At 39.6% G+C, this 26,459-nt stretch overlaps 1 protein-coding gene and 1 pseudogene across 2 annotated transcripts in view; one reads left to right on the top strand and one right to left on the bottom strand.

Annotated features, from left to right (window-relative positions):
- Positions 1-6,729: 6,729 nt before the first annotated feature.
- Positions 6,730-26,459, bottom strand: part of Znf148 (zinc finger protein 148) — a 153,300-nt gene continuing 133,570 nt past the window's right edge. For both annotated transcript variants that reach the window (XM_045146744.1, XM_045146743.1), the window contains exons 8-9: positions 15,135-15,253; positions 6,730-14,868 (exon numbers count right to left, since the gene is read on the bottom strand). In XM_045146744.1, the coding sequence (XP_045002679.1) occupies positions 13,270-14,868; positions 15,135-15,253 (1,718 nt within the window). In that variant the 3' untranslated portion in view covers positions 6,730-13,269. The remainder of the gene's footprint in view (positions 14,869-15,134; positions 15,254-26,459) is intronic.
- Positions 18,930-19,673, top strand: LOC123460027 (annotated as a pseudogene).

The following is a 26,459-nucleotide window of genomic DNA, read 5'->3' as shown; positions in this document are numbered from 1 at the left end:
GGGGAAGAGAGAACATTGAGAAAGAAATTTTCCTTCATGGATTTTTAAAAGTCTTATTTGAGAGAGACAGGAAGAGAGAATATGAGAATATATTGGCACACCAGGACCTCTTGCCACTGCAAATGAACTCCAGATATATGTGCCACTTTCTGCTTGGCTTTATATGGGTACTGGGGAATCACAAACCTTGGTCATCAGACTTTGCAAGTAAGTGCCTTTTTAACCGCTAAGCCATCTCTCTAGCCCCTTGTTCATGGTTTTTTGTTGTTGTTGCTACTGTTTTTTTGAGGTAGGGTCTCACGCTAGCTCAGGCTGACCTGGATTTCACTATGTATTCTCTGGGTAGCTTCGAACTCTCGGCGATCCTCCTACCTCTGCCTCCCGAGTGCTGGGATTCAAGGTGTTCGCCACCATGCCCAGCTTTGTTCACGGTTTTTGAAATAGGATCATAACTGTCTAGTCCAGAATGGCCTGAAACTCACTATGTAGCTGAAGCCACTGGCCTCAAACCCTCAATAGTCATCCTGCCGCAGCCTCCAGAATGTTGGGATCAGAGGCATATGCCACCAAGACCTGGCCTCCCTCCTAGACTCTGAAATGTATGTTTAGCAGGCCTTCAGGCCAAGAGGAATTTCTGTCTGTCACAAGGGCTTCTAGGTGTTCTTAGAAGCTGAAGGGGGGGGGGGGGCTCAAATATGTAAATCCAAGTAGCCCCCACACAGCCTGGGAGCTCTTGCGCCCCGAGAAGTAGAGATGCGACTCTAGGCAACCAAAACCCTGCTCTGGTCCCTGGCTGAATAGAGAAGGGGGAGCCCCCTTTGTTTTGCTGTCAGGCGTCCCCAGCTCCTGTGGAGCAAGTTTCTCATGCAGAGTCTAAGACAGTTATTGACTCTGGGGGTTTGCCTTGCAACAAGGAAGTCATCCTCCCTATACCAGCCACCTGGCACTAGTTACTGGGCCAGGACCTGAAGGAAGCAAGGGAAGACATGTGATAAAGGAGCCTGCTAAGCTGGGTCCTGTTTGCTTTAGGAAGGCAGTGGCAGCCACAGCAAAAAACTGGCACTCAGCGTTTACTTAAATGTCATGGATAGAAAGAATCCCCAGTGGCAGACGGTCAAAAGTACCGAAGAGAAGAAGCAGGTTGGACGGGAAGCCCTGGCTCTTGCCCAAGGTCTTTAATGTGTTGGAGGCTCAATTTTCCCTGGACATTAATGGTAAGGACTTGCCAGGCCGATCTGTCAAGAGTGATAACGAACATTCCAGAGTTCTGCTGTTTTCAGGATCCACTCGGTAGCTACCTCCCATTTGGAAAATCACACCACTTACTACCGCAACGCTTCAAACTCGCTGGCACCGCTCCATTCATGGATGTGCAAGGTCTCTCTGCGCTGTCATGTATAAACTCCCTGCGACTGAACTGCCCCTGCAAAGAGGCACAACTATGCACTGGGGTGCCAGTAGTCCGCAGGGAGATCAGGGCACCGGGAGACCTCCTGCAGGACAGGCTGGTGCCAAGCAGCCAGTGACTGAGCAGGCCAGGGAAGGCAGCACCATGCTTATCCGGATAGACCTGGGAAGCTCCTGAAGGGCTTTTCACGTTACCCTCCAGAGCAAGGGCTGGAGGCTATCAAGGCCAGGTTTGCAACAGCAGCAGGTATGTAGACACTTGCAGGAACCCAAATGAGCCTGGGGTGACTTGGGCTGTGGTGGTAAAGGGAAGGAGGCAATGGATTAGAGGAATATTCACAAGCCTCCCTGTGAACTGATACTGACCAGATGAAACGCCACTTATGGAACCAAGGCCAGAACCGCAGGTCCTTTCTCACTGACCTCATGAGGACCGCTTGTGCTTCTTGCTTTCTCCGTTCCTGTGCAGCTGGAGTGGAGAAATGAACTGGGGTACACTAGCTCATCAATGGAGTCCTAGACTTTTTTTTTTTTTTTTTTTTTTTTTTAAGAGAGAGAGAGGAGATAATTGGCGCACCAGGACCTCAAACTCCAGACTCTTGCTGCCACCTAGTGGGCATGTGCGGCCTTGTACTTGCCTCACCTTTGTGCATCTGGCTTATGTGGGATCTGGAGAGTCAAACATGGCACCTTAACCACTAAGTCATCTCTCCAGCCCAACATTCTACTCCTTATTCACTCTAGTCTCTGAGCAGCAAAAGGGTGCCAAGAGAAAGGAAATGGCTCTAAGAATTCCTTAGGACTGGCCACCTTCTTTGTCCATTTTTTTTTTTTACATTCAAGTTTGAGAAACAGGTCTAGCACACGTTAAGAAAGGTACTTCATTTCCCACTAACCTTGGATTATTTTTAAAATATTTAATACATGAGAGAATATGAACATTAACAGGTGCACCAGAGCCTCTAGCTACTGCAGACGAACTTCTGATGCATGCATCATTTTGTTCATCTGGCGTTACTTGGGTACTGGGGAATCAAACCCAGGTCATTGGGCTTTGCAGCCAATTGCCTCAATCGCTGCGCCATCTCCCCAGCCCCCTTGTATTATTTTTGAGCCAGGCTAATTATATAGCCCAGGTTAGCCTTGAACTCAAAACCCTCTTGCCTTAGTCTCTTCAGGTGCATGGTGCCATTCCCAGCTAGCTCGATTCTTTTATCTCCTTTGGGGATCTCATTTAGAAGCTTGCGTTGGATGGAACTGTAGTTGAGTGCAGAATTCCAGCCTTTCCACCTGATTGCAGCATCATCTTAATGCCACTGTATGTCCATTCCTTTTGATGTATTCCTTCACTTACTCACATATGCTTATGGGGGGCAGCATGAGACTGTGAAAAAGCCTTTGAGAAGTTTACCAACTAAACCAAGGCTCCCCAATCTTCTTTCAGTGAGCAATCCGGTTTGAGTTTTCCTAAACACACACACACAACCACATAAACCTACAACTTGAATGAAGCCAGCCATCCGACAGCATCAGTCAGTCGTTTGATACCTGTGTCAGCACCTACATAGTTGCTCAAGACAAAACACAAAGTAGGTAGCAAAGGGAAATGGTGAAATAATCATGAGAGAAGACCCACACTTCAGCACAGATGTGCATGAGAAATGGAACTTCCATCTTAATAGAGCCTTTACTTTTATAGGCTACTTCTGCCTTTTCTTCTCATGTTGCAATATACAGCAGTGGCAAGACTTTCTGCAGAATGTTTCATACCTTCCAGGTAAATGATTTTTTTTTTTTTTTTGAATATTGGAGAGAGGAAAGCAGGCAGGGGTGAGGGATAGGTGTAAATAAAGAGAATAGATGTGCCAGAGCCTCCAGCCACTGCAAATGAACTCCAGACGCAACTGCCACCCTGTGCATCTGGTTTACATGAGTACTGGGAAAATCAAACCTGGGTCCTTTGGCTTTGTAGACAAGTGCTTTATCCGCTAAGCCATCTCTCCAGACCCGACTTTTTCTTTTTTTTTTTTTTGTGGTAGGATCTCACTCGAGCCCAAGCTGACCTGGAATTTGCTATGTAGTCTCAGGGGGACCTCGAACTCATGGGGATCCTCCTCCCTCTGCCTCCCGAGTGCTGGGACTAAAGGTGTGCGCCAGCACGCCCAGCCTCTTGACAATTATTTTTTTCATTCAGGTTCTTGAAATTTATATTCCTATATTGAGATTGTGTGTTAGATAATACTCTGCAGCATATAGCAGAGCTGCTGTCAAACACAAATTACATGGGTTCCTTTCCATACAGAAGCATTTCCACTCCCATACACTTCATCACTGGTTCTTTTCTTCCAAGATTTGAAAGAGGTGGAAAAGGACACTCCTTCAAGAAAGGAGGTCCCACCGGGCGTGGTGGCGCAAGCCTTTAATCCCAGCACTCGGGAGGCAGAGGTAGGAGGATTGCCGTGAGTTCGAGGCTGCCCTGAGACTACATAGTGAATTCCAGGTCAGCCTGAGCTAGAGTGAGACCCTGCCTCGAAAAACCAAAAATAATAAATAAAAATAAAATAAAAAAAGGAGGTCCCAAACCGGAACCCTAACTAGTTACATGTTGTTGGTCAAGTAGATATTCTCTGACCTTCGGTCTTTTTCAAAGAAAATCTAGGAAGGGAATCCAAAAACGCTTTGGGCCAGAAGTACTTTGGATTTTGGAATATCTGAACAGACATGTGAACCTTGAGGATGGGACTTACCTAAATATGAAATGTGTGAATATTTCATATGTACTTTATACAGAGAGCCTAATGGTGACTTTTTATGTTTTAGTGTGCATTTTGCCAGCAATCCATTACAAGGTCAGGTATGGAATTTTCCTAATGTATGACATCAGCACTCAAAAAGTTCTGAATTAGTGGGGCGTGGGGGCACACACCTTTAATCCCAGCATTTGGGAGGCAGAGAGGTCAAATTGCCATGAGTTTGAGGCCACCCTGAAACTATACAGTGAATTCCAGGTCAGCCTGGGCTACAGCAGAGCCCTACCTCGAAAAACAAACAAACAAAAAAAGTTTTGAATTAAGCCTGCTAAACACAATGTAAGCCAGAAGCTTATGAAATAAGCCTAACACATGCTCAATTCTGACATTTTGCCTTCGTGATACTTAAATCTAAGCTAGGAAAAGTTTTCTTTATAGCTTTCAAATTTCTGCCTGAAACAATACGATAGCAAATGACATAGGTTATTCTCACTTTGCAGATGTCATTGAGGCTTAAAAAGGGTAAGTGACTTAAACAAGGTCATCCAGCTACATCAAGGCAGACCTCCAACTTGAAACTCTTTTGACTGTTTCCCTGTTCAGCATTACCAAATCACACCCATCTCAAAAGTCAACAGAAAATGTGCTGGTTAAAAGGCTTTTAAGTCTTCCCTAAAGAACACAAGATTTCTGCACCTAAGTCTTAACTCCTTCCCCCCCCCCCCCCCACGCTTTCAGCATCAACATTGGCTCTCAAACCACAAGGGCCAGGCAGTTCAGTAAAATGGGCAAAATGTCTCCCGTGAGGTCCTGAATTTACTCTAGACCCTCATACTGTTAGTTAAGTGATGGTGCTAGGGTACCCATAAACAACAGAAAGGTACTATGCTGGAAATTGGGAAGTGTTAGTTTGTCCAAACACTTTGAAGGAAACGGAAGACTGCCATAAGCAGTCTAGAAGGTCTCAACAGTGTGTGACCTCAGGGTTTTTAGTGTATTATCACCACCCCAAGCCTGTGCTGGTGTCTAAGCATGAATTGCTTTAGTGCTATTTCCAGGGAGACATCCCTCAGCAGTGGTTTCAAACATACTAGGGGTTACCAGCATTCCTTGGGGATGTTTCCACACCCAGGTCTGTAAATCCTTAAAGAACTTTGGTGGCTCATGTCTGTCCCTTCAGAGACCACTCCTACAGGCCCACACTTCACTCTTGAATCCTACACACAGATCTGGTGGTTTAAGAAAGAAACATTTTTGACAGTGGCCTTTATTTCCATTGGATTAGAGTGTGTGTGTGCGCACGTGCTATTTAGTTCTCTCTTCTGGAACCAGCTGATTGAAATTATATTTCCTAGAAAGCTATGGCTAAAGCAGGAAATAGCTGTCCTTTCCCACTTAACAATCCTGCTGAGGAATGACATGCAAATTCCTCAGCACAGCATCCAACACACCTTTACACTGTTTCACATTACTGCAACCTGTACTCGGTCGGCACCACCATCGATGCTTTTCAGATGCTCAAATAAATGCTACTAGCCTTAGTGATCTATTCTTTGCATCTAGCACAATGCTTGTTAATAAAAAGTGGCCAATGGTGAATGCTGGTACAGGGTCAAAGCCAATGAAAATCCAGGTCAGTGGGAAAAGCAGTTACTATCACAGACCCTGCACTTCCTTGGCCTCCTTCCCCAGGCTGACAGAAACATCAGTTTCAGCTTATTAAGAATGGGAGAAGTTAGCCGGGTGTGGTGGTGCACGCCTTTAATCCCAGCACTTGGGAGGCAGAGGTAGGAGGATCGCTGTGAGTTCGAGGCCACCCTGAGACTTCATAGTGAATTCCAGGTCAGCCTGGGATAGAGACCCTACCTCGAAAAAAAAAAAAAATGAGAGAGAGAGAGAGAGAGAGAATGGGAGAAGTTGGAAAATCAAGTTACAGCTTTAAAAGTCTATCTGTATAATATGTAAAGGTTCAAATGTTCTCAATTTTACAATTCAAGACCATCTTTAATATATATTTTTATATTTTATTATTTATTTACTTGCAAGCTGAGAGACAGAATGGTCATGCCAGGGCCTCCAACCGCTGCAAATGAACTCCAGATGCATGTGCCATTTTGTACATCTGGCTTTATGTGAGTCCTGGGGAATCAAACCTAGGATGTTAGGTTTTTCAGGCAAGCACCTTAACCGCTGAGCCATCTCTCCAGCCCTCAAGACCATTTTTGACCTTGGGTTTTCCCAGCCATTTGAAAATGTCATTCTTGTTTGACAATGTCACATCTTTCATCCCAGCTCTTACACATAAGCGTATGCATCTACATGAGTGTGTAGACCCCTAAGCTGATGAGTCTCCCATTTCAGTTTGACTTCACAAAGTTTTTCACCTGTACTGATTCTCTATCCATCATATAGATGTTGTTTATTCTAATACCTACCAGGTTCACCAAAGATGGGAAAACTGAACAGTCGGCACTCTTGAGAAAAATTTAAAATTCTATCCAAATATTCAATCAGAAAAATTTTCATTTGTGTATGATAAATCGTCAAGTAAGACTCAATGATGACACGTTACTTCAAATGACTTCAATTTTATTTTTTCATATAATCTGCTGAATGTGGGAGAAGTGTCAGGTAGAAGACCTCTTACCCTTCTTCCCACCACTTTAATCATTCAAGAACTGGGACCTAGGAAACACATTAGTAGACTACCAGCGGTGTCATTATGTACAGCTAGTTACAGCACCATGCTACTAAGCCTGAGTCCTAGACCTGACCACTCAAGGGCCAATGAGTCTATGATTGTTCCACGGACCAAAGTGGCACGCCTAACTGCACGCTGCTTTCTCATCATGTATCCCAATGTCAGAAGATAAGGTCCTGGCAAGGTGGCAGGTGGATGAAAACAATTATCTACATTCATGAGAGGAAAAAAAAATTCCATGGAGGCTACTAAAGATGGGTTAAGAGACTTTTCTGTGAAGAAAAAGCCACATATATCCTTAACTCTATGTTCAACATATTTCAAGTCTAAAATATTTAATGACAGTTAACATTTGACTTCCATCTTAGAACTGTCTAATAACATTTCATACAAAGCTACAGTAAAAGCCCTGATAATTGTTACTTAATCTGCATAACTGTTAATTCCACATATACATAATTTTCTCTTTAATATTAACTATCTACGTATCACATTTTTGCATATTTACCATTAGTTATTTATTTGGTTCAAAGTACTGTGAAAAATTCAGCTAGAAAATTATTCATAAAACTGTATTCTGTATTTTATTTTCAAACAGCCAAGTGTCCACATTTAAAATGCAGAATTTGCAAATATAAGTTAGTCTAATAATTCAATTTAAAATAAAGCAAAGCAACTTCCTTTAATATCACAATACATAAAACGGTATTATAAACTCCAAGAGGCAAGGTTAACTACATGACAATAGTGCCAAAGCTATGACACTCAGTAACCCTCTAATGAATAGACTGGTTCAAAGAACAGCTCTGTGTTCCGTGACTAGGCATGAAACAAGCTGTCACTGTATTATAATGGCTCAGCAATTCATTCATGGCATAATATGGGGTCAAGCAAGATTTTTTGTACAATAAAAATTTAAATAAAGAAAAAATCCTCCAAATTATTTAAAAACAACTGTATATGGAGGACAAAATATACTTTAAAAATACCGTCTAAATTTCAATTGTCAGGCTGCTGACTATGATGTAAAAGTTTATATTTAAAAATATCACAAATATATTAGCAGTGACTTTTCAATGTGGCTTCGTTGCAAAGCGGTTTCACCTGAGTTAGATTCTGAAGTCTAGTGCTCGTATTTTAGAGCAGGGAGAGAGCCCCATTTGGTTGGTGCCTGACACTGAGCAGCCACCCGGTTCTGTCATAAAACCTCCTGGGGCTGTGGAGACAACCTGTAGTATGCCACCTTCCCAAGACACAGAGGCCTCCCTTTCCCAGTAAAATTTACTCTGGCATTGTATGAATTCTCAGTATCTATCAAATATTTCACTTAGCTACCCATTCAATGATAGCAACCCAATTCACTCAGTACTATACAACAGTGACTATATTATGTACATGTTTAATTATCAATAGGGATTAAAAAAAATTTACAGTGATTGAGAAAGGGTCAGAAAATGGGACCAGAAAAGTAACACTGTGTAATTCTATTAGCCTACCAGTTTCAATGACAGGGTTTTTTTTTCTTTTATTAGTTGAAATACAAAGAAGGCATAGGGAGTCCCAGGAAAATAACACTATGTATCAGAAAATTCAACGTGCTCCACCATCAGGATTTCCATCACACATTTAATTTCTTCTGTACAATTTTTATAAATTTTTTTTCTTTTCAAAAATCATCAAATTTCCAATTAAATTCAGCACTACATAGTATGCCCTTGAAGAAAAATGAGGTTACCTGCTTTATTTGGATACCAAGTTCCCTTCCAGACAGCATTAAAATAAAGACAAGTAAGACTACACAGATAAAATCCAGTATAATTCAAATCCAACAATGAAAAATTTCCCCCATATTGTTGCAAAATTCTTTCTACTGAAATGCTTTGCTACAGTAATAAAAAGCATACGTTACATATAAAAGATACCAGTGTACTAAAAAGTGACAGAAGTGGACTAGCAAACCCTTCAAAGCACATTATATAAATGACTAGCATTTAAAAACATTCCTCCTATAAAATGGAGGTCATATACATTTATAAATTGGCGGTTTTATTTCTAAAGCAGTGACGTATGTTCAAATAGCTGTTCTGTACAGTATAGTATCTACTCACTTCAAACTATGTTTGTCTTTCTTTGTATCGAAGTTGAGTAAATTCATTTGATCAGCTGAGAAATTAAGCTTGAAAAATAAGTATCTAAAAAAAAGTACAAAGTTTAGATTATTGAAATGTTGTATGAAGAGAACTATCTACTTCACAATGGAGCTGAAGTCACCTCAACATTACGGGCTTGAATCTAAAACAGAAACAAATATTAACGTTCAAAGCAAACCACAAAGTTAGGTAGCAGTACAGAAGCAGGAAAAAACGCATCCCTTCCTTCAGTGTGATGGGCACTAAGTTTTGCGGTCTTCCTCCATCTTGCAGAAGAGTGGTAAGGCCAGTCAATGCTTAGTGAAAGTGAGTACAGACGAAGTCAGATCTAGCCTGTCTCCTCTGCAACGTCAATTATGCTGTGTAAACAGTGTTATGTTCCAATAGGAGGAACAATGGGATTTGCTTATAAAAACTGATTAAAGATAATCATTATTAAATGAAATAAGAATAATCAATAACTCTGAAATGTTTTTAGAACTTTCCTGATGCTACTTGTAAAGTTAGCACTGCTACGTGTTATTGCTTACATACAGTACAACATCATATGCCTTCTAACATAAAGCAGTACTGTGAATTGTTTGTACATATTTACAAATTCTTAAAAACAAGCTGTAAAAACATTACATACTTTCAGACAATACAAATTAGCACATTGGTACTCACTTCAAAACAAATGGAATGCATAACATTAATAAACATCATAAAGGAAGACTCACATGAAAGTCCTTGATTGTCAAGACACGTTTATATATAAACTCTAACTGTGCAGAATTAAAGATTCAATCATAGGTACATCCTTACTCGATGAACCATATTTACAGCATGGTATTGCATAAAAAAATAAAATAATGTTTACAGGGTTTTACTTTTTTATCCATTGGATTAAAGAAAGCAACAAACATAACAAGAAATGTTTGTCTGCTTTAGTTTGTTTCCTACCAAAGTTTAAGTGAAAAAAGGAAACATAGGTTTTTATTTGCAGAATATAGCAAAAAACAATTGGAAAATTATTTCCCTGAAATAAAGTAATTTGAAACAGAAAAGGTTTAAATTAAACTGCAGACTCAAAAAATGTCTCATTGATTACAATAGTGCTTCTTCAAGTAGTTATACTGTGAAAAAAATGAGTTTTAGTTTAAAAAGTTTTAAGAGACGCAGTACTACAATAATGCCTACTTTTATTAGTTTCCCGGCTTTTTTTTTTTTTTTTTTTTACAGCCCTTTAAAAACCCAAATTAATAAAATGAAAGAAGTGGCAAAAGATCTAACCATGCTGGCACTTTGCAAGCGTCTCTCATCTATTGAAATGCCTGTCCTGAGCTCAAGGCCTTTCTGCCTCTCAAGAGATAAAATGACCCATTGCTGGCAACCGGAGCCATTGTAGATCCAAAAAATTTAGGAGCCACAACTATTTCAAAGTAATGAAATATATGTTTAGTAAGATTTTATTCATTCCAAAAAAAAAAAAAAACACTTTTTAGAAGATACTTAAGAGATAATACCCCACTGATGTGATTACTTTTGAACCTCAAGCATGAGAGTCGGACTGAAGTGAAAAAGCACACCTTGCTCACATTGAATAAAAGAGGTTAAGGGCTCAGAGAGAAATGAGAAACATGAACTGCAAAGGATATCCCATATCCTCCATGCTTCAATTTAAAGTAGCACATAAGCTACTTATTTCTCCAATGCCCAGACAGAAATTAAAACAACTTTCTGAACAAACTGGGGAAACCCAAACTGTTGAGATGTTTGTTTATAATATGAAGAAAATTCAAGGTAAGTCTGGTAGGCATTTAGAATTTCACAGTAAGAGTGATGACTATACATAAATGGTACGTCAATAAGTTATGCTGGCTAAGTCAGTTATCTTAAAAATGTTTAGAACCTGGTAGAAAATCTGTCAGTATATAGATTTAAAGAAATGTGTTTAAGACAAAAATGTAACAACTGAAATTCTGTTTGCATAACCATCATTTTCAAAGGCCTTGCATCTTAAGCTTACCTGAACTGCTCAGCATCAGCCAAATTCTTAAAACTGTGCTGGTGATGTTAAAACAAACAAAAACCTTTAAATGGTACCAAGGACTACAACAGGTTCTCAATGAAACAGAATTTTTGATCAGGCTCAACTCAGGAAATAAGTGCCTACTCTTATCAAAAGTACTATGAGAAAAAGGCAAGTGCCCATTTAGGATGAGCACAATTCCATTTTTCACACCTCACGTAAATGAAAAGTTTCTGCAATTATGTGATGTACTATAGAACAAACAGCAATCTGACGATCATAATGACAGAACTTAAAATATTTACTTCAAAGAAGTCTAAAATTCTTAAGATTTGACAGCCAAAAGCTGTCAAATGGGAAAAGTAGTATTCAAGCAAAGCTTAATAACCAATGTGTAAAGGAAACCACATTAAACATAATTTATATCCCTTACCATAAAACACCAACATATTCAAAATAAATGAATATAAGTGAAGGAAATGATGGGGGTGGGTGTTCTTTGTTCCCTTTCTTTATGAGAACAGTCTTGGGATAACATTAAATAAAATAAAAGAATAAAATAATTTAAATGAATAACATATTCTACACTGAAACCAAGGATGCAGATCTACAGGGCCAATATAAAAGTTAAAATGGAAATCAACAAAATAAAACTTCACCTTCCAAGGATACTAATTTTAGATTATTATTGGTGTTCTATCAATATGTGCACTGTGATAAAGATGGCAGAAATTTAAAATACAAAAACCAAAAAGCTGGAACAAATTAAAGAGGATAGTAGAACCACTAACTGTTAGTCTCCAAAAATCAAACTGTCCAATATGTAACTCAAACCATCATTCTTTAGAAAAGTGAATATATGTGTGTGTGTGTGTGTATGTATATTATTGTACCATGCTGTATTATTTTAAGACAAAGTATATATATATAAAACATTCGTGGTATAAGGATAAAGTCTAGTTTATTTAAGTTTTGAAATGCAACAAAAATTCCGATCACTTCATCTAGCTGAAAAAGAAATTGTTGTTACTGGAATTAGTAAACACTTTTGGCTTGTAAAACTGTAATGAGCAATGTTCATTAAAAACTAACTTAAAATAAGCAATTAAAATATGCCCATTTCCTTAGTTTCTTGGGATACTGCTTAATTACCCAATCTATAAAGAATTTAGAAAGAGAAGGATTAAACCATGTTTTACAGTTCCAAAGATACCCCAATTTCCTTTTATTGCCAAAAAGTAAAATTGTCAATTATGAGATGATTATGACACAATCATATCAAACCTAAAAATCTAAATTCTTTTTACTTTTAGAAATCAAAAATACCAAATAGATTCTAAGTGCTCTATGTTAACTGAAGTGTATATGTAAAAGTAAAATACAAATAAGCTTTAAAATGTGGAATATACATTTTATGTAAGCATTATTTTCTTGGGAATGTAATCTACAGAACATTTTTTTTTACTATAACATCAAACCTTGATACTTGCACATGAAAAATCATAAAAAATATCTAGGTACACCTGTACAAAGGAACTGACACCAATATGCATACTTCCATAGAAGTGAATACTTCAACAGTTGTGAGTTTTGGTAAAAGTTTTGAAAGTATGCATATTTAAAAGTAATTAGGCTTTTAAATAGTGGAGTCTTCGACTATCAGATTTTTATTACTCTTTTCTTCAAAAAAATCACATGTCAAATATAATGCAAAATGAAAACCAAGGGTATATGGCATATCATTCTTTTTAAAAGATGGTTTCTTTTTCCCCCAATAGGACAAAAGTAATTAAGCCATAATCTCTTGACATTTAAACTTTTAAGTTCACTCTGTCTGTAAAGTATACTCAAGATTCCCTGCTGAAGTGCAATGACTATGCTGAAAAACTTAGAAACAGTATAAGTAAATTTCACACAATTACTAATCTCCTAAGAATGTACAATGTTACCAGTTAGGAAACAATTGTGCGAAAGTCTTTTTTTTTTCTTTTTTAGCTTGGTATAGGTGGAATAGCAAGTTTCTGTCTAAAACAAGTAATGCGTCGCTTCTATAAAGGTGACAACATGTAAGGCAGTTCAAAGAATGCTGACTAACCAAACAAAATGCAGTTATTGGATTATCTTGCTATTCATATCAGCTTGTTATTAACGCATTGCTCTTAAATCTGTACAGCACTCCATTTTACACAGAGTAACCCCACTCTTCATTAATCTGTTCTAAAGTGCCAGTATTATTTACACATTTTTTTTTTAGCCAAAAGTCTGGCCAGTTGTGGCATCTGGTGAAGATGTCATCCCAGCTCTATTATCATTTACATTCACCAAGGGAAATTCTGAAAATTCAGCACTTGTCCCTGGTCCCCGAAGGTTCACCTGTCCATTGGCAGTGCTAAACTGAGTAGCTATCCCCGCTCTGGATCCATGATATGGAGCACGGAAGGGCTGTTCAAAGGAGCTCATCTGGTAAGCTTGGTGGACAGGCTGAGCCTCAGCTTTTTTCTGAGAAGTCACTTGATCCAAAAAGTCCTGTGTCGATGTGGCAGAAGCATGGTTTGCCTCATCACCTGAAAAGGGAAATGAGTGCTGTGAATCACCAACTATGAGTCCGAAGTGGGACTTATCTGGAGTTGTTCTTAGTGGAGAATTCATTCCTGATCGAAAGCTATTGATGGGCATGGCTGCATAGACTTGCTTGTCTATGGAAGAGAATGCTGGCTGGTTTGGAAGGGTCGGGTTATCAGTCACAAAGTTAAGGCTTGGGCTATTCAAATAGGCATCATTTTGGCTAGTTCTGTCCAAAGCCTGCTGCAGAAACTTTGAGTATTCCTGCAACATGTTAGCTTTATCTGATGAGGATGCTTGGGAGCTGGGTCCAACACTCTCTGCCTGGGCGACTTCAGGTACTTCTGAGGAGCTGATTGATATGCTAGAAGTCACTTCAGTGTCTGCAACACTGAAGGAAATCTCATGCTGCCCGTTAGCTTTATGGGAATAATGATCCAACAGAGTTTGCAGTACCTCATCTGGAATAACATTTTTGTCATGATTACTCTTAATCTCCACATTCAGTGCCTGTGAATCCAATATGGATGCTGTGGTGCTTTCATCAATGACACTTGCCACCGCCGCTTGTGTTACAGAAGGCTGAGAAGCTATGGTGCCCACGTTCAACGCATATTCTCTGCTGTTGTTACTTGCTGCTTGAAGATAGCGCTTCTTCTTCAGAAACTGCATGGCATCATCATAATTAGTACTACTATGCACAGGTTTACTGGGCCCTTCTTGCAAGTTATCAACCTGATCGATGTCAGCATTGCCTTCCGAGTCCAGTAAAGATTGCTTATCCACAAGTTCAAACGCATACTTTGAAACTTTGCTCTCTTCATAAGTAGATAAAGGTGAAATTGTTTGATTCTGCTCCAGTGGCTGTTTCAGACTTCTCTTACTATTAATTTTTTTGAGAACCAACTTCGGTGGGTGTATTTCTCCTGATGCGTCTTCTAAATGTGATCCTCCAACTGAGGAATGTGGCATCTCAACAGCATATTCTGCAACCATATATTCATCTTTTACTTTAGTACTTGAAGAATAAAGAGGCAAGTAATCATTTTTGTCTTTCTTCATGTCAGATTTGTCCAAAACACTCTCTTTGTCCATCCCAGATGATTTTTTCTCAGTTTTCTGCCTTTTCTTTTTTGGCAGTGAATTATCTTTTGGTGATGTAGAAAAGCCAGAATCTTCCTCTGATGTCAGAAGGCCACCTTTGATGGCACATCTGTTTAGTTTTTTGTCATGATTTTCATGGCACATACGTTTATGTTTCAATACACGATCTGTTCTGGAAAAATACTGTCCAAATCAGAGGTTGGAAGTGTTTTGTTGTTTTTGTTTGTGATTTTGGTCAACAAAGAGAAGAAAAAAGAAACAAGACAATTAACGTACGTATAATATGGTTTAAATCCAATTCACTGAGCTAATATTCTACTATAAATCTAATCAATAAATTGATCTTAGAAGCTCTTCAAATAGTTCTAGTAGTAAGTAATGTGTCCTAATTTGTTAGAGTTTTTTTATATTGTAGTTAGGGTACAAGAATTTCAAACTACTTCACTTACCTGTAAACAGTATTCACATTGGTAAGGTTTTTCTCCACTGTGAGTTCTCTTATGCCTTTCCATATGATACTTTTGTATGAATCTCATACCACATTCATCACAACGAAATGGTTTTTCACCTGGTACATGATACAAATAAATAAATAAAATAAAACAAATATTATGAAATAAAGAACTCTTTTGCCAGAATCTCTAAAATAAACAGCTTTTAATAATTGTGGTATTTTGCTTTTTAAAAATGTATAAGAACATCTTTCATAAACTATGGGCTGAAAGAAGGCATACTTCACCTTTTTCCCTTCTCTATGCACATCTAACATGTTCGTTCCATGAAGAACGGTATAATTTCATCCGGATAGCTAATGTTCCTAATCCTTTTCTCAAATACACAAAACAGTTTTGAAATTAAAAAAAAAAGATACAAGTCACCCTTAGGTTGGGGAGATGGCCCAATGGAAAAACTGCTTTCCATAGAAGCATGAGGACCTGAGTTCAAATCCTCAGAACACACATAAAAGCTAGGTTCCATGGCCCAAGATATCTGTAATGCCGGCACAACAATGGCAAGAAAGAAGTGGAGACAGGCAAGAGGCTTACAGGCCAGCTAGCCTGGAGAATGCAGCAGTGAACATGAGGCCCTGCTGAAACAAGGTGGGTGGCGAGATCTGATACCCAAAGCTGTGATCTGACTTCCATATGTGTGCTGCTGTGACATGCATACACCTGCACGTAGGCATGCATACATGCCCATGCACCAACACACATACACACACACAGTCATTCGTGCACAGTCCAATAATTCTTTGGTTTGGTTTTCTAATTCTTAATTTCTTTTAAAAGTATTTGTGGTTAAATGAAATCTGAATCCTAGAAAAATATTCTTTAGAATCTAATTTATTACAACAAAAAGAGGGCTGGAGAGATGGTTTATAGGTTAAGGCATTTACCTGTGGAGCCAAAGGACCCAAGTTTGATTCCCCAGGACCCATGTAAGCCAGATGCACAAGGTGGTGCATGTGTCTGGAGTTTGTTTACAGGGGTTGAAGGCTCTAGCATGCCCATATTCTCTCTCTCTCTCTATGCCTCTATCTCTCAAATAAAATAAATAAAATAAAAATTTTTAAAGATTAAAAATAAAATAAAAAGAGCTAGGGACAAAATTTCAAAAGTAAGGTTTGTTTATACTGATTATCTTTCTCACCTCAAACCAGCATTTCTTATGTCATCCAGGAATGAATCAAATGCTGGACATAACTGTTCTCATCACTTATTTTTAAAGCCCTTTCAGACTTCTGAGCAATAAGGAACTGTGACTATGGAGCTCTAAATAGCCTTTGCTGACAAAACCCAGATATCTAAGCAAAGAGCAGGTGTGACAATGAGTTACCCTGAATAATGCTTCTTCAGGAGAGCATGCTTTCAACACAATGTTAGTGGATACTGTTTCTCTACCCATAGCCTTGCTGTAGGTGGTAAGGGTAAAGGTGTAAGACACAGCTTGTCTAGTCTAGCTAGTCTAATTTGGAACAAGATACACAAGCTAAAGGCAACTTAAACTAGGTCTACTCCAGTTTACTTTTCCCAACTTTATATCCCCCCCTTTTTGTTGGTGTTGTTTTTGTTTTTGTTTTTGGAGGTAGGGTCTCACTCAAGCCCAGGCTGACCTGGAATATTTCCCTTTTCTTTTAGCCAAGTCAAAATACCTCATCTCAGGCTGGAGAAATGGCTTAGCAGTTAAGGTGCTTGCCAGTGAATCCTAAGAAGCCAGGTCTGACTCCCCAGAATCCACATAAGCCACACGCACAAAGTGACACACATACCCAAGGTCATGCATGCACACAAGGTGGCACGTACGTCTAGAGTTTGATTATAGTGGCTAGTGGCCCTGGCATGTCAATCCTCTCTTATAATAAAATAAAATAAAAACCTCATCTTACTCCTTTCCACTTTTGCCTTGATTCGTACTGTTGCTTCAGTCAGAAATACCTATTCTGAAAGCCTAGACCCTACCACATCCCCTGAGCCACTCCCCTTAGCCTTTCCTGAGATACTTGATTATTACAGAGGATCACTAATGAGAAAAAATGCTACTCTGTGTTGGAACGACTTGGAAAGGCTTTGTTCAAGTATCAAAATAGGACTAACGGCCAAGAAAAAAAAAAAAAAAAAAAAAAAAAAAAAAAACACCGAGAGGAAAAAGAACTAATTGTGCAGAATAAGATGTCCAGTAGAAATGGTGGGTAAACCTAGCCTTGAATTTGGTAACAAGTAAATTTTTTAAGACTTTCAAGAACGTAACTTCTGTAATTGCTAGTTATCAGATTAAGGGCAGAGGGGCATTCCTAGTGGCTTTTAAATTGCACTCCTAGGGGCTCCACAGAAGCCATTCCAAGAGTGGTAAAAGGTTCAAAACATTCAAATAAAACTTAGTTCACACTAGCTCCCTCTGATACACTGTGGTTATAAGCAAGGGTTTCAAGAGTTCAGAGACTAGGAAGGTAGCTTAACACAGTATATCTAGACTCATTTTATGAAAGAGAAATATTGAAGCCTATGCATGTTAAGAGACTTGCCAAGAAACAGTTCACAAAACAACAGAAGCTTCAAGCCCACTTCCTAGGAAAGCCTGAAAGTGAGAGCAATGAGGACATGGAACAGAAAGCACTAGAGGGACCCTCTTATTAGGGATGGATGAGGAGCCTAAACAATGTGAAGGCAGAGGAACAAGTGGACAAGAAAACTTTAATGACCAAAAACTGAAGGGAAATGATTGCAGTAAGCAATCAAAGGAAACATATCCCAGTGCCAAGGTGGAAGGAGAAGGCAGGGACAGGCAAGATTAGAAATGACAAATAATAACAAGTGTACATTCTCAGACAGAAAACAGATGCTAGAGCTCACTAAGGTAAGAAGTTAAAGTTACTACTTATCAAGAATGAGAAAAATGAAAACTACGGATCACATTATAATTCAACTAATTTTGCCCACTATTCACAAACTATGAGACTTAATATTTTTAAAGATGGCACTACTTCCCAAACTGATCTAAATATTTAAGCATCCAGTATACCCAAAATATTCTCAGAACAGAAGAACAAAATGAAAGGACTCGGGTTTCCATATTTCAAAATGCACTATACAGTAACTAACAAAATGTAATAAGGTCGTAAGGATAGATAATTATATCAAGATATGGGATTGAGGCTGGAGAGGTGGCTTACCAGTTAAAGTGCTTGCCCACAAAGCCAGAGGACCTTAGTTCGACTCTCTAGGACCCACATAATCCAGATGCACAAGGTGGCGCATGCATCTGGAGTTCATTTGTGGTGGCTGAAGGTCCTGATGTGCCATTCTCTCTCTCTCTCAAATAAATAAATAAAAATGAAAATAAAAACTAGTGCCTGGCGTGGTGGCGCACGCCTTTAATCCCAGCACTCGGGAGGCAGCGGTAGGAGGATCACCGTGAGTTCAAGGCCACCCTGAGACTACAGAGTGAATTCCATGTCAGCCTGAGCTAGAATGAGACCCCACCTCAAAAAAACAAACAAACAAAAAATAATAATAAATTTAAAAAATTTTTAAAAGCTATTTAATAAAATAAAAGAGGTTGCCTAGTCATCCTGAGGAAGCTGATATGTTATTATTCCCTCTCTGTATCAAAGGATCAGGAAGTTTGTGCTCTCTTCAGGGCTGGGAAGTTTTTACTAGGACAGGGATGGGGCGGGGCAAACAGGTGTCTTCCTAAAGTAAGAGTGCAAACTGCAGCCTGCGTCAGCTGTGATCCAGGAGGAAAAATCAGAAACGGTGAGAATGACCACATTAACTCACCAGGCCTGTCAAGCTGAAGTAAACAAGAACTCTGAAAGGACAGTAGAAAGTGAAGAAGACACTAATCAGGAGAAGAGTCCAGATAATGAAGACTCTGGAGACTCAAAGGATACCCGATTCACTCTTATGCAAGAAGCATTGCTCCTGGGACTAAAAGAGAAAGAGGGCTACACACCTTTCTGGAATGACTGTATATCATCTGGACTATGAAGAGGCATCTTAATGGATGCTGGCCATGAGGGATCGAATTCATCTGGAACCCCCACCATGCATAATAAGCCATTACTGTAAAGGTAAGACATGGAACCCCTTCAAATTACAGTACCAGCTGAGAAATGTACGAGAACGAATTGCAAAGGATCTAGTAGAGAAGGATTCTAACCACTGAGAAGCAGAAGTTCCTGCTACTTGACATAACTGCTCATCCAGTGACAAATAGGACAGAAAAACAGCGACTTGTGGAAAAAACTTCAAGACAGTGTGCTAGAGCGGTGGGTACACGGCCCTCAGCCCTCCTGGTCCTAGCCCACTTGTCCGATGTGCTAGCGAATGTCTTCTCCTCTCTGACAGATGACAAGTACGATGTGGTAATGAACTGAACCAAGGACCTAGTAGACTTGGGCCCTGAAGTGGAGGGCACAAAACACAGTGCCACAGAGATGATCTGGGCTGTCCTAGCAGCCTTCAATAAATCCTAAAGCTAGCAGGTGGGTTTCCCCTTTTGTCTTAATGCCTAATGACTGGTGGCTGTCAGAGACCCCATCACTGAGCTTTGTGCGGTAAGACATTTTCATCTGTTTTTCTTTTCCTTTCGTTGCCCTTTCCCTTTTTCCTTTTTTCTTTCTTTTTCTTTTTGTTTGCTTGTTTGTTTTTCTCAAGGTAGGGTTTCACTCTAGTCTAGGCTGACCTGGAATTCACTGTGTAGTCTCAGGGTGGCCTTAAACTCATGACAATCCTCCTACCTCTGCCTCCTGAGTGCTGGGATCAAAGGTGTGTGCCACCATGCCTGACTGATTTCTTTTTTATCCATCTCTTGAATCAGACTTGTGACTTGGGAACTTCTGGGTTTCTCCATTGACCTTGACCTTTCTAAACTAACTTGATTTTTCCCTGTACTTCTACTTCATAGAGGAATGAACTGGGTGAACCAATAAACCGCTTCCATTTCTGAGTTAGGTTTCATCTAATGTGCTTTTCAATAGGCGTTAATATCTAAATGGAGTTTAGAGTTTTCCAGAAACAGAATGTGAATGAGATGAAGAAATAAACCATTTATTAAATTTTTGTTTGTTTTCTATCTTATTTACGTGTTTTTTTAACCTCTGTCTCTCAGACTCCATTAAATAATTACGTAGCTGATGGATATAACTGTGATATTGAATAAAGGGCAGTGGAAACAAATTTTTTAAAAAGTATGGGAGTAAGGGCTGGTGAGATGGCTTAGCAGTTAAGGCATTTAAGGACCAAGGTTTGATTCCCCAGTGCCCATGTAAGCCAGAGTCACAAGGTGGCGCATACATCTGTAGTTCATTTGCAGTGGCTAGAGGCCTTGGTATGCCTTTCTCTCCCTCTCCCCCACCTCAAATAAATGTTTTTTTTTTAAATGATATGAGATTGAATTCAAAAATAAACCCCTACATTTATGATCAAGTGGTTTTTCTAAGGAAAATGACAAGGCAATTCAACTAAAAATAGTCTTTTCAACAAATAGTGCTCAAACAATTTAATACCCAACAAGTAAAAAGAACAGAACTGAACACCAACCTCACATCATCAACAAAAATTTAACTCAGTATCAGGCCTAATGTAAGAACTAAAGCTACTAAAAATGGTAGAATAAAGCCGGGCGCGGTGGAGCACACCTTTAATCCCAGCACTCGGGAGGCAGAGGTAGGAGGATCGCCTTGAGTTCAAGGCCACCCTGAGACTACAGAGTTAATTCCAGGTCAGCCTGGACCAGAGTGAGACCCTACCTCGAAAAACCAAAAAAATAAATAAATTTAAAAAAATAAAAATGGTAGAATAAAACACAGGAACATATCTTCATGACTTTACTTACGCTAAAGGTTTCACAGATGGGAAGGTAGTTTAGAGGTAAAATGGTCAAGGGCATGATTTTCATCCTCAATACCACAGCAAGAGTAACAATAAAAGGGGGGCTGGAGAGATGGCTTAGTGGTTAAGCGCTTGCCTGTGAAGCCTAAGGACCCCGGTTCGAGGCTCAGCTCCCCAGGTCCCATGTTAGCCAGATGCACAAGGGGGCACACGCGTCTGGAGTTCGTTTGCAGAGGCTGGAAACCCTGGCGCACCCATTCTCTCTCTCTCCCTCTATCTGTCTTTCTCTCTGTGTCTGTCGCTCTTAAATAAATAAAATTTTAAAAAAAGAGTAACAACAAAAGAAAGTGCTTCCCCCAGCATACGTGAAGACCTAGTTTCTATACCAGCACAACACAAGTTTGTGGTTCAAAGTGTTGTGCCATCAAGAAAAAAAAAAGAAGAGAAAAAGAAAAAACATTGATACTTGCTGTTGTGGGTAATAATCTGACAGTTGTGAAAAAATTAAAGATAAATTGTCACATGACCCAGGAACTGCACTTCTAAGGTACATAGTCAAAAGAACTGAAAACAGAAAACTGTATGCCAAAATTTTTAACAGCACTATGCAAGAGCCAAAAGGTGGAAGTAACCCAAGTATCTATGAACAGATAGAAAAAAAGTATGACAGATAAAAATAATGAACGATTACTCTGTCATAAAAAAATGCAATCTTGAGGGCTAGACACACAGCTCAGTGGTTGAGTGGCAATCTAGCATGTACACAGTCCTGCTCAATCCCAACACCAGAAAGGCGGAGCAGGGGTGGAATTCCTGATGCATAGTATCCATGAACTTTGAAGATCTCATGCAACATAAAAGCAGCCAGATACATGTGGAATATGTCTTTTCTTTCCTTCCTTCCTTTCTTTCTTTTTTAAGGCGTAGAGCTATTTTATTAGATTAAGGAAAGGAAAGAGGAGAAAGTACAGAGAGCCCCTGCCCAGAAGAAGGCAGGAGTCAGGTACAGCCTCATATTTATATTTCAGAATAAGTCTTTTCTATAAAGAGTATGAACAGGCAATCTCAGAGATATATAGAAGATTAACCAGATGGTTCCTAAAACCATAAAGTGGTTCAGCTGCTATGGAAAATCAGTTTTAGAGACAGCATGTTAAATACAGACTTAAGATATGACCCAGTAATTTCATTACAAAGCACATACATTAAGAACTAAAACATGTTCACATAAGAACTTACATTTATAGCAGAATTTTCACAACAACCAAAAAGTATAAACAGCCCAAATATCCATCAAATTCTTTCTCATTCTTTCTGATATTTTTCACTAATGAAAAGATAAGCATACTATAGTTTCTTTAACCAGCCCTTTGCCCCCCCCCCCATATATTTCTATTATTTAAAAAATTTGGACTTCAAAAACAACAACAACAAAGCTAGACATGGTGGCACATACCTGGCTTATCTGGGTACTGGGGAATCCAACCTGGGTCCTTAGGCTTCACAGGCCAGTGCCATAACCGCTAAGCCATATATCTCTACACCCCCCCCCCCCGCTCAATTTTTGAGTTTGCCTTGTTGATTCGTTTTGCATATAATCTTCAGAATGAGCTCATCTAGGGACTGGGGAGATGATTCAGCAGATACAGGCACTTGCTTACAAAGCCTATAGACCTGGGTTCAATTTCCCAGTACCCATGTAAAGCCAGATGTAAAGTGGCACATGCAACTGGACTTCATTTGCAATGGCAGGAGGCCCTGGTATGTCCACTCACTTTCTCCCCCCCCCCACCAAATAAATAAATATGTTTTCAAAATAAAGAATGAGCTCATCTAGTTCTTGTGGTAGAGAGGAAAAGGAGTTGTCTGAAATGTGTATAGAAAGCAGGGGCGGGGGGAATAGTTCCCATTTCACAAGGTTTAGTATCCTCAGTAATGAAATGATTTCCTTACATGAGATTTCCAAAGACTTGTCAAATGTATCCTTAAATGTTTTCCCTCTTGTTGTTGTTATTCCATTTATTTATTTATTTATAAATAAGAAGGGAGAGGGGAAGGGGAAGGAAGGGAGGGAGGGGAGGGGAGGGAGAAAGAAAGAGAGATTGGCCTCTTACCACTCCAGACATATGTGCCACCAGGGAATTCAACCCAAGCCAACAGACTTTGCAACTACTTTTTTTCTCTCAAATACCTTTGTAGCTTCTATTTCACACATTATAGTAAAAAGCAACACTACTAAGAAACTCTTCTTATGTCTTATTCCTGACTTGGGTACTTTGGTATGTTTGCTACTTCTGAGTTGAAAGTGAAAATAAAATGACTGATAGCTATTTTCCATGTGAAAAATAAAAATACTTGAAATTTATTTTAGAGAAAATTCTTTTATTATTTTCACTTTGAAGACCTGCAAAAGACAATCTATATACAACATTCAAATGAATTAAAAGATTGACAGGAAAGACTTACTTGAAAAGTAGTAAATTTGTGATTTAAAAAAAAATTGTTTATTTTATTTATTTGAGAGCGACAGACAGAAAGAGGCAGAGAGAGAAAGACAGAGAGACAGAGAGAGAAAATAGGCGCACCAGGGCCTCCAGCCACTGCAAATGAACTCCAGATGCCTGCGTCACCTTGTGCATCTGAGTCCTGGGGAATTAAGCCTTGAACCAGGGTCCTTAGGCTTTACAGGCAAGCACTTAACCACTAAGCCATCTCTCGATCCCATGATTTTTTAAATTTTTTTTTGTTAATTTTTATTCATTTGAGAGTGACAGAGAGAGAGAGAAAGAGGCAGAGAGGGAGAGAATGGGCGTGCCAGGGCCTCCAGCCACTGCAAACGAACTCCAGACGCGTGCATCCCCTTGTGCATCTGGCTAAAGTGGGTCCTGGGGAATCAAGCCTCGAACCGGGGTCCTTAGGCTTCACAGGCAAGCGCTTAACCGCTAAGCCATCTCTCCAGCCCATGATTTTTTAAATACATGAAACTGGTAACACAGTAAGAAAAACAATCTCAATATGTTCCACAAATGGTACTTTTCCAACACCTATGGGGCCCTAGAGTTTCTCCTCTAATGATTATTCATTGAGGGCATATTTTTCTGATGTTTCACCCTCAAAACTCACATTGTACATAATAAGCTTTCCATAGGTAAGGATTATTAAGAGATGTGTAACTGTTGTGGTGTGTCCCCAAAAGGTTTTTGTACTTGGTCCTCAGTGTAATGGTACAGGGAAATGGTAAGGAGTCAACAAGCCTATTGTGTGAAGTAGTTATATCACTGAGGACAATGCCCTTGAAAGAAATCAAAGCACTTCTTGGCGAACCCTGGTCACCAAAGAGCAAGCTTACCCTTTCAAACCTAGTTGCTCTGACTTCCAGTTTTGTCAACTGATCACTCCTCACATATACTCTGATGTGAAGTCCCTGACATGATGTTCCCTGGCCAAGGAGGCCTTCAGCAGAGGCCAAATTAATTTGGCTGCATGATCTTGACCTTTTGGCCTCTAAAACTATGAGCTAAATGAACCCCTTTTCTTTGTGAACTACCCAGCCTATAATACTTAATTTCAGCAGACTAATATGGTCATTATTACTATAAATTATATATGCAAGTGTTATAAGATCCTAAGCTTTACACATAATCTAGCTCACTATGGCTTGACCTATTAATCTGATTTTTGCAGTTTCTTCCTCTTCAATCTTTACTCCAACTTTAACCACCAACCCATCAAAATGGTTCTTTTCTGTTGTCTCATTATCTAGCTTAGGCTGGGTGTGGTGATGCACGCCTTTAATCCCAGTACGCAGGAGGCAGAGGTAGGAGGACTGCCATGAGTTCGAGGCCACCCTAAGACTACATACTGAATTCCAGATCAGTCTGGGCTAGAATGAGACCCTACCTTGAAAAACCAAGACAAGAAATCATATAGCTTAGGCCTTAAACTTGCAATCCTTTTACCTCAGCATACCAAATACTGGGATACCAGGCATGCACCACCACCCAGGTCAACATGATTCTTGCCAATAACCATGAAGTGAGTAGTCAACCTCTTCAGTACCTTACTAGTCCTCTCAGCATTGTAAAACCAGTGATCCCTTCCCAGCTCCTGACACTCACTGTGGTGGGTCCCATGATATCCATACTTCAGCTTCTTTCACTGTCCCTTCTTAGTAAGAGCTCAAGCAGCCCCCTCTAAATGAAAGTGTTCTCATTCTTGAATAGTTCTTTCTAGGCATTCTGCTACTTGCAGTCTATATTCTTTTCTTTAGCAAGAGGGAAGCTAATCTATTGCCATAGCTTTGCTCTCAAATTTGAGCTTCAGACCCACACATCCAATCTGCCTATTCAAAACACCTACTTCTATGAGTTTTATAACCTCAAAGACAAAATAAGGTGAATAATAAATACATTTTAAAAATCTTTTCTCAGGCTGGGCCTGGTGACACATGCCTTAAATCCCAGTACTCAGGAGGCAGAGGTAGGAGGATCACTGTGAGTTCAAGGCCACCCTGAGATGACAGCAAATTCCAGGTCAGCTTGAGCTACAGCGAGACCCTACCTCGAGGGAACAAAACCTCTTTCTCTGTGTGTGTGTGTGTATATACACACACACCTTCGTATATGCATTGCACGTGGGGAAAGGCTGCCACAGCTCGTGTGTGGCAGTCAGAAGACAGCCTCAGGTGTCAGTTCTTGCCTTCACCTTGTTGGAAATATGGTCTCTTGCTGTTTGCCACTGTGTATACCAGGCTGCTGGCCCATTAGCTTCTGGGGATTCCCTGCCTTCACCTCTCCCTTTGCCCCATCCCAATATGAGATTACAGAAGCAAGCTACCAGGCTGACTGAGGATTCAAACACAGGTCCTCAAGATCATGCAGCAAATGATTTACCTACTAAGCTGCCCCTAGCGCTCCTAATATATGGATTAGGAATCACATACCCTACAATTTTTCTCAGAACTTTTCAGAATATATGAGACTGTCTGGCATTTAGTTCTTCCAAGAGGTTAGAAAAAATATTTGCCAGACTAAGAGCCCATATACTACACAGAAAATTACATTCTACAGGTAATCATTTAAGACTATATTACAAATGATAAGAGGAAATTAGGCTATTAAATAAAAACTAAATGTTGTTACAGTAACATGAAGACATGTCAATGCTATTTAAACTGAAATAGCAAAACAAAACAAAAAATCCAAAGCACATGGTCTTGTAATAATTAACGAAAAAAGGAATTTTACTGGATAGCAATTTTTTAAACTTTAGAAGCACTGGCAAAATTTGCTCATCCCTCCACCCCATAACAGTTTTGAGCCAGGTGTAAAGGCATACATCTGTAGCCCCAGCACTCAGTAAGCTAAGGCTGGAGGATTACCAGCTTGGAGCCAGCGTATGTTATGTAGGCAAGACCCTGTCAATCAACCCATGGATTTTCTC

The sequence above is a fragment of the Jaculus jaculus genome, chromosome 4 (assembly GCF_020740685.1).
Source record: "Jaculus jaculus isolate mJacJac1 chromosome 4, mJacJac1.mat.Y.cur, whole genome shotgun sequence".
NCBI classification, from domain to species: domain Eukaryota; kingdom Metazoa; phylum Chordata; class Mammalia; order Rodentia; family Dipodidae; genus Jaculus; species Jaculus jaculus.
Note: the sequence above shows the minus strand (reverse complement) of the source record. Positions and strands in the feature narration are given on the sequence as shown.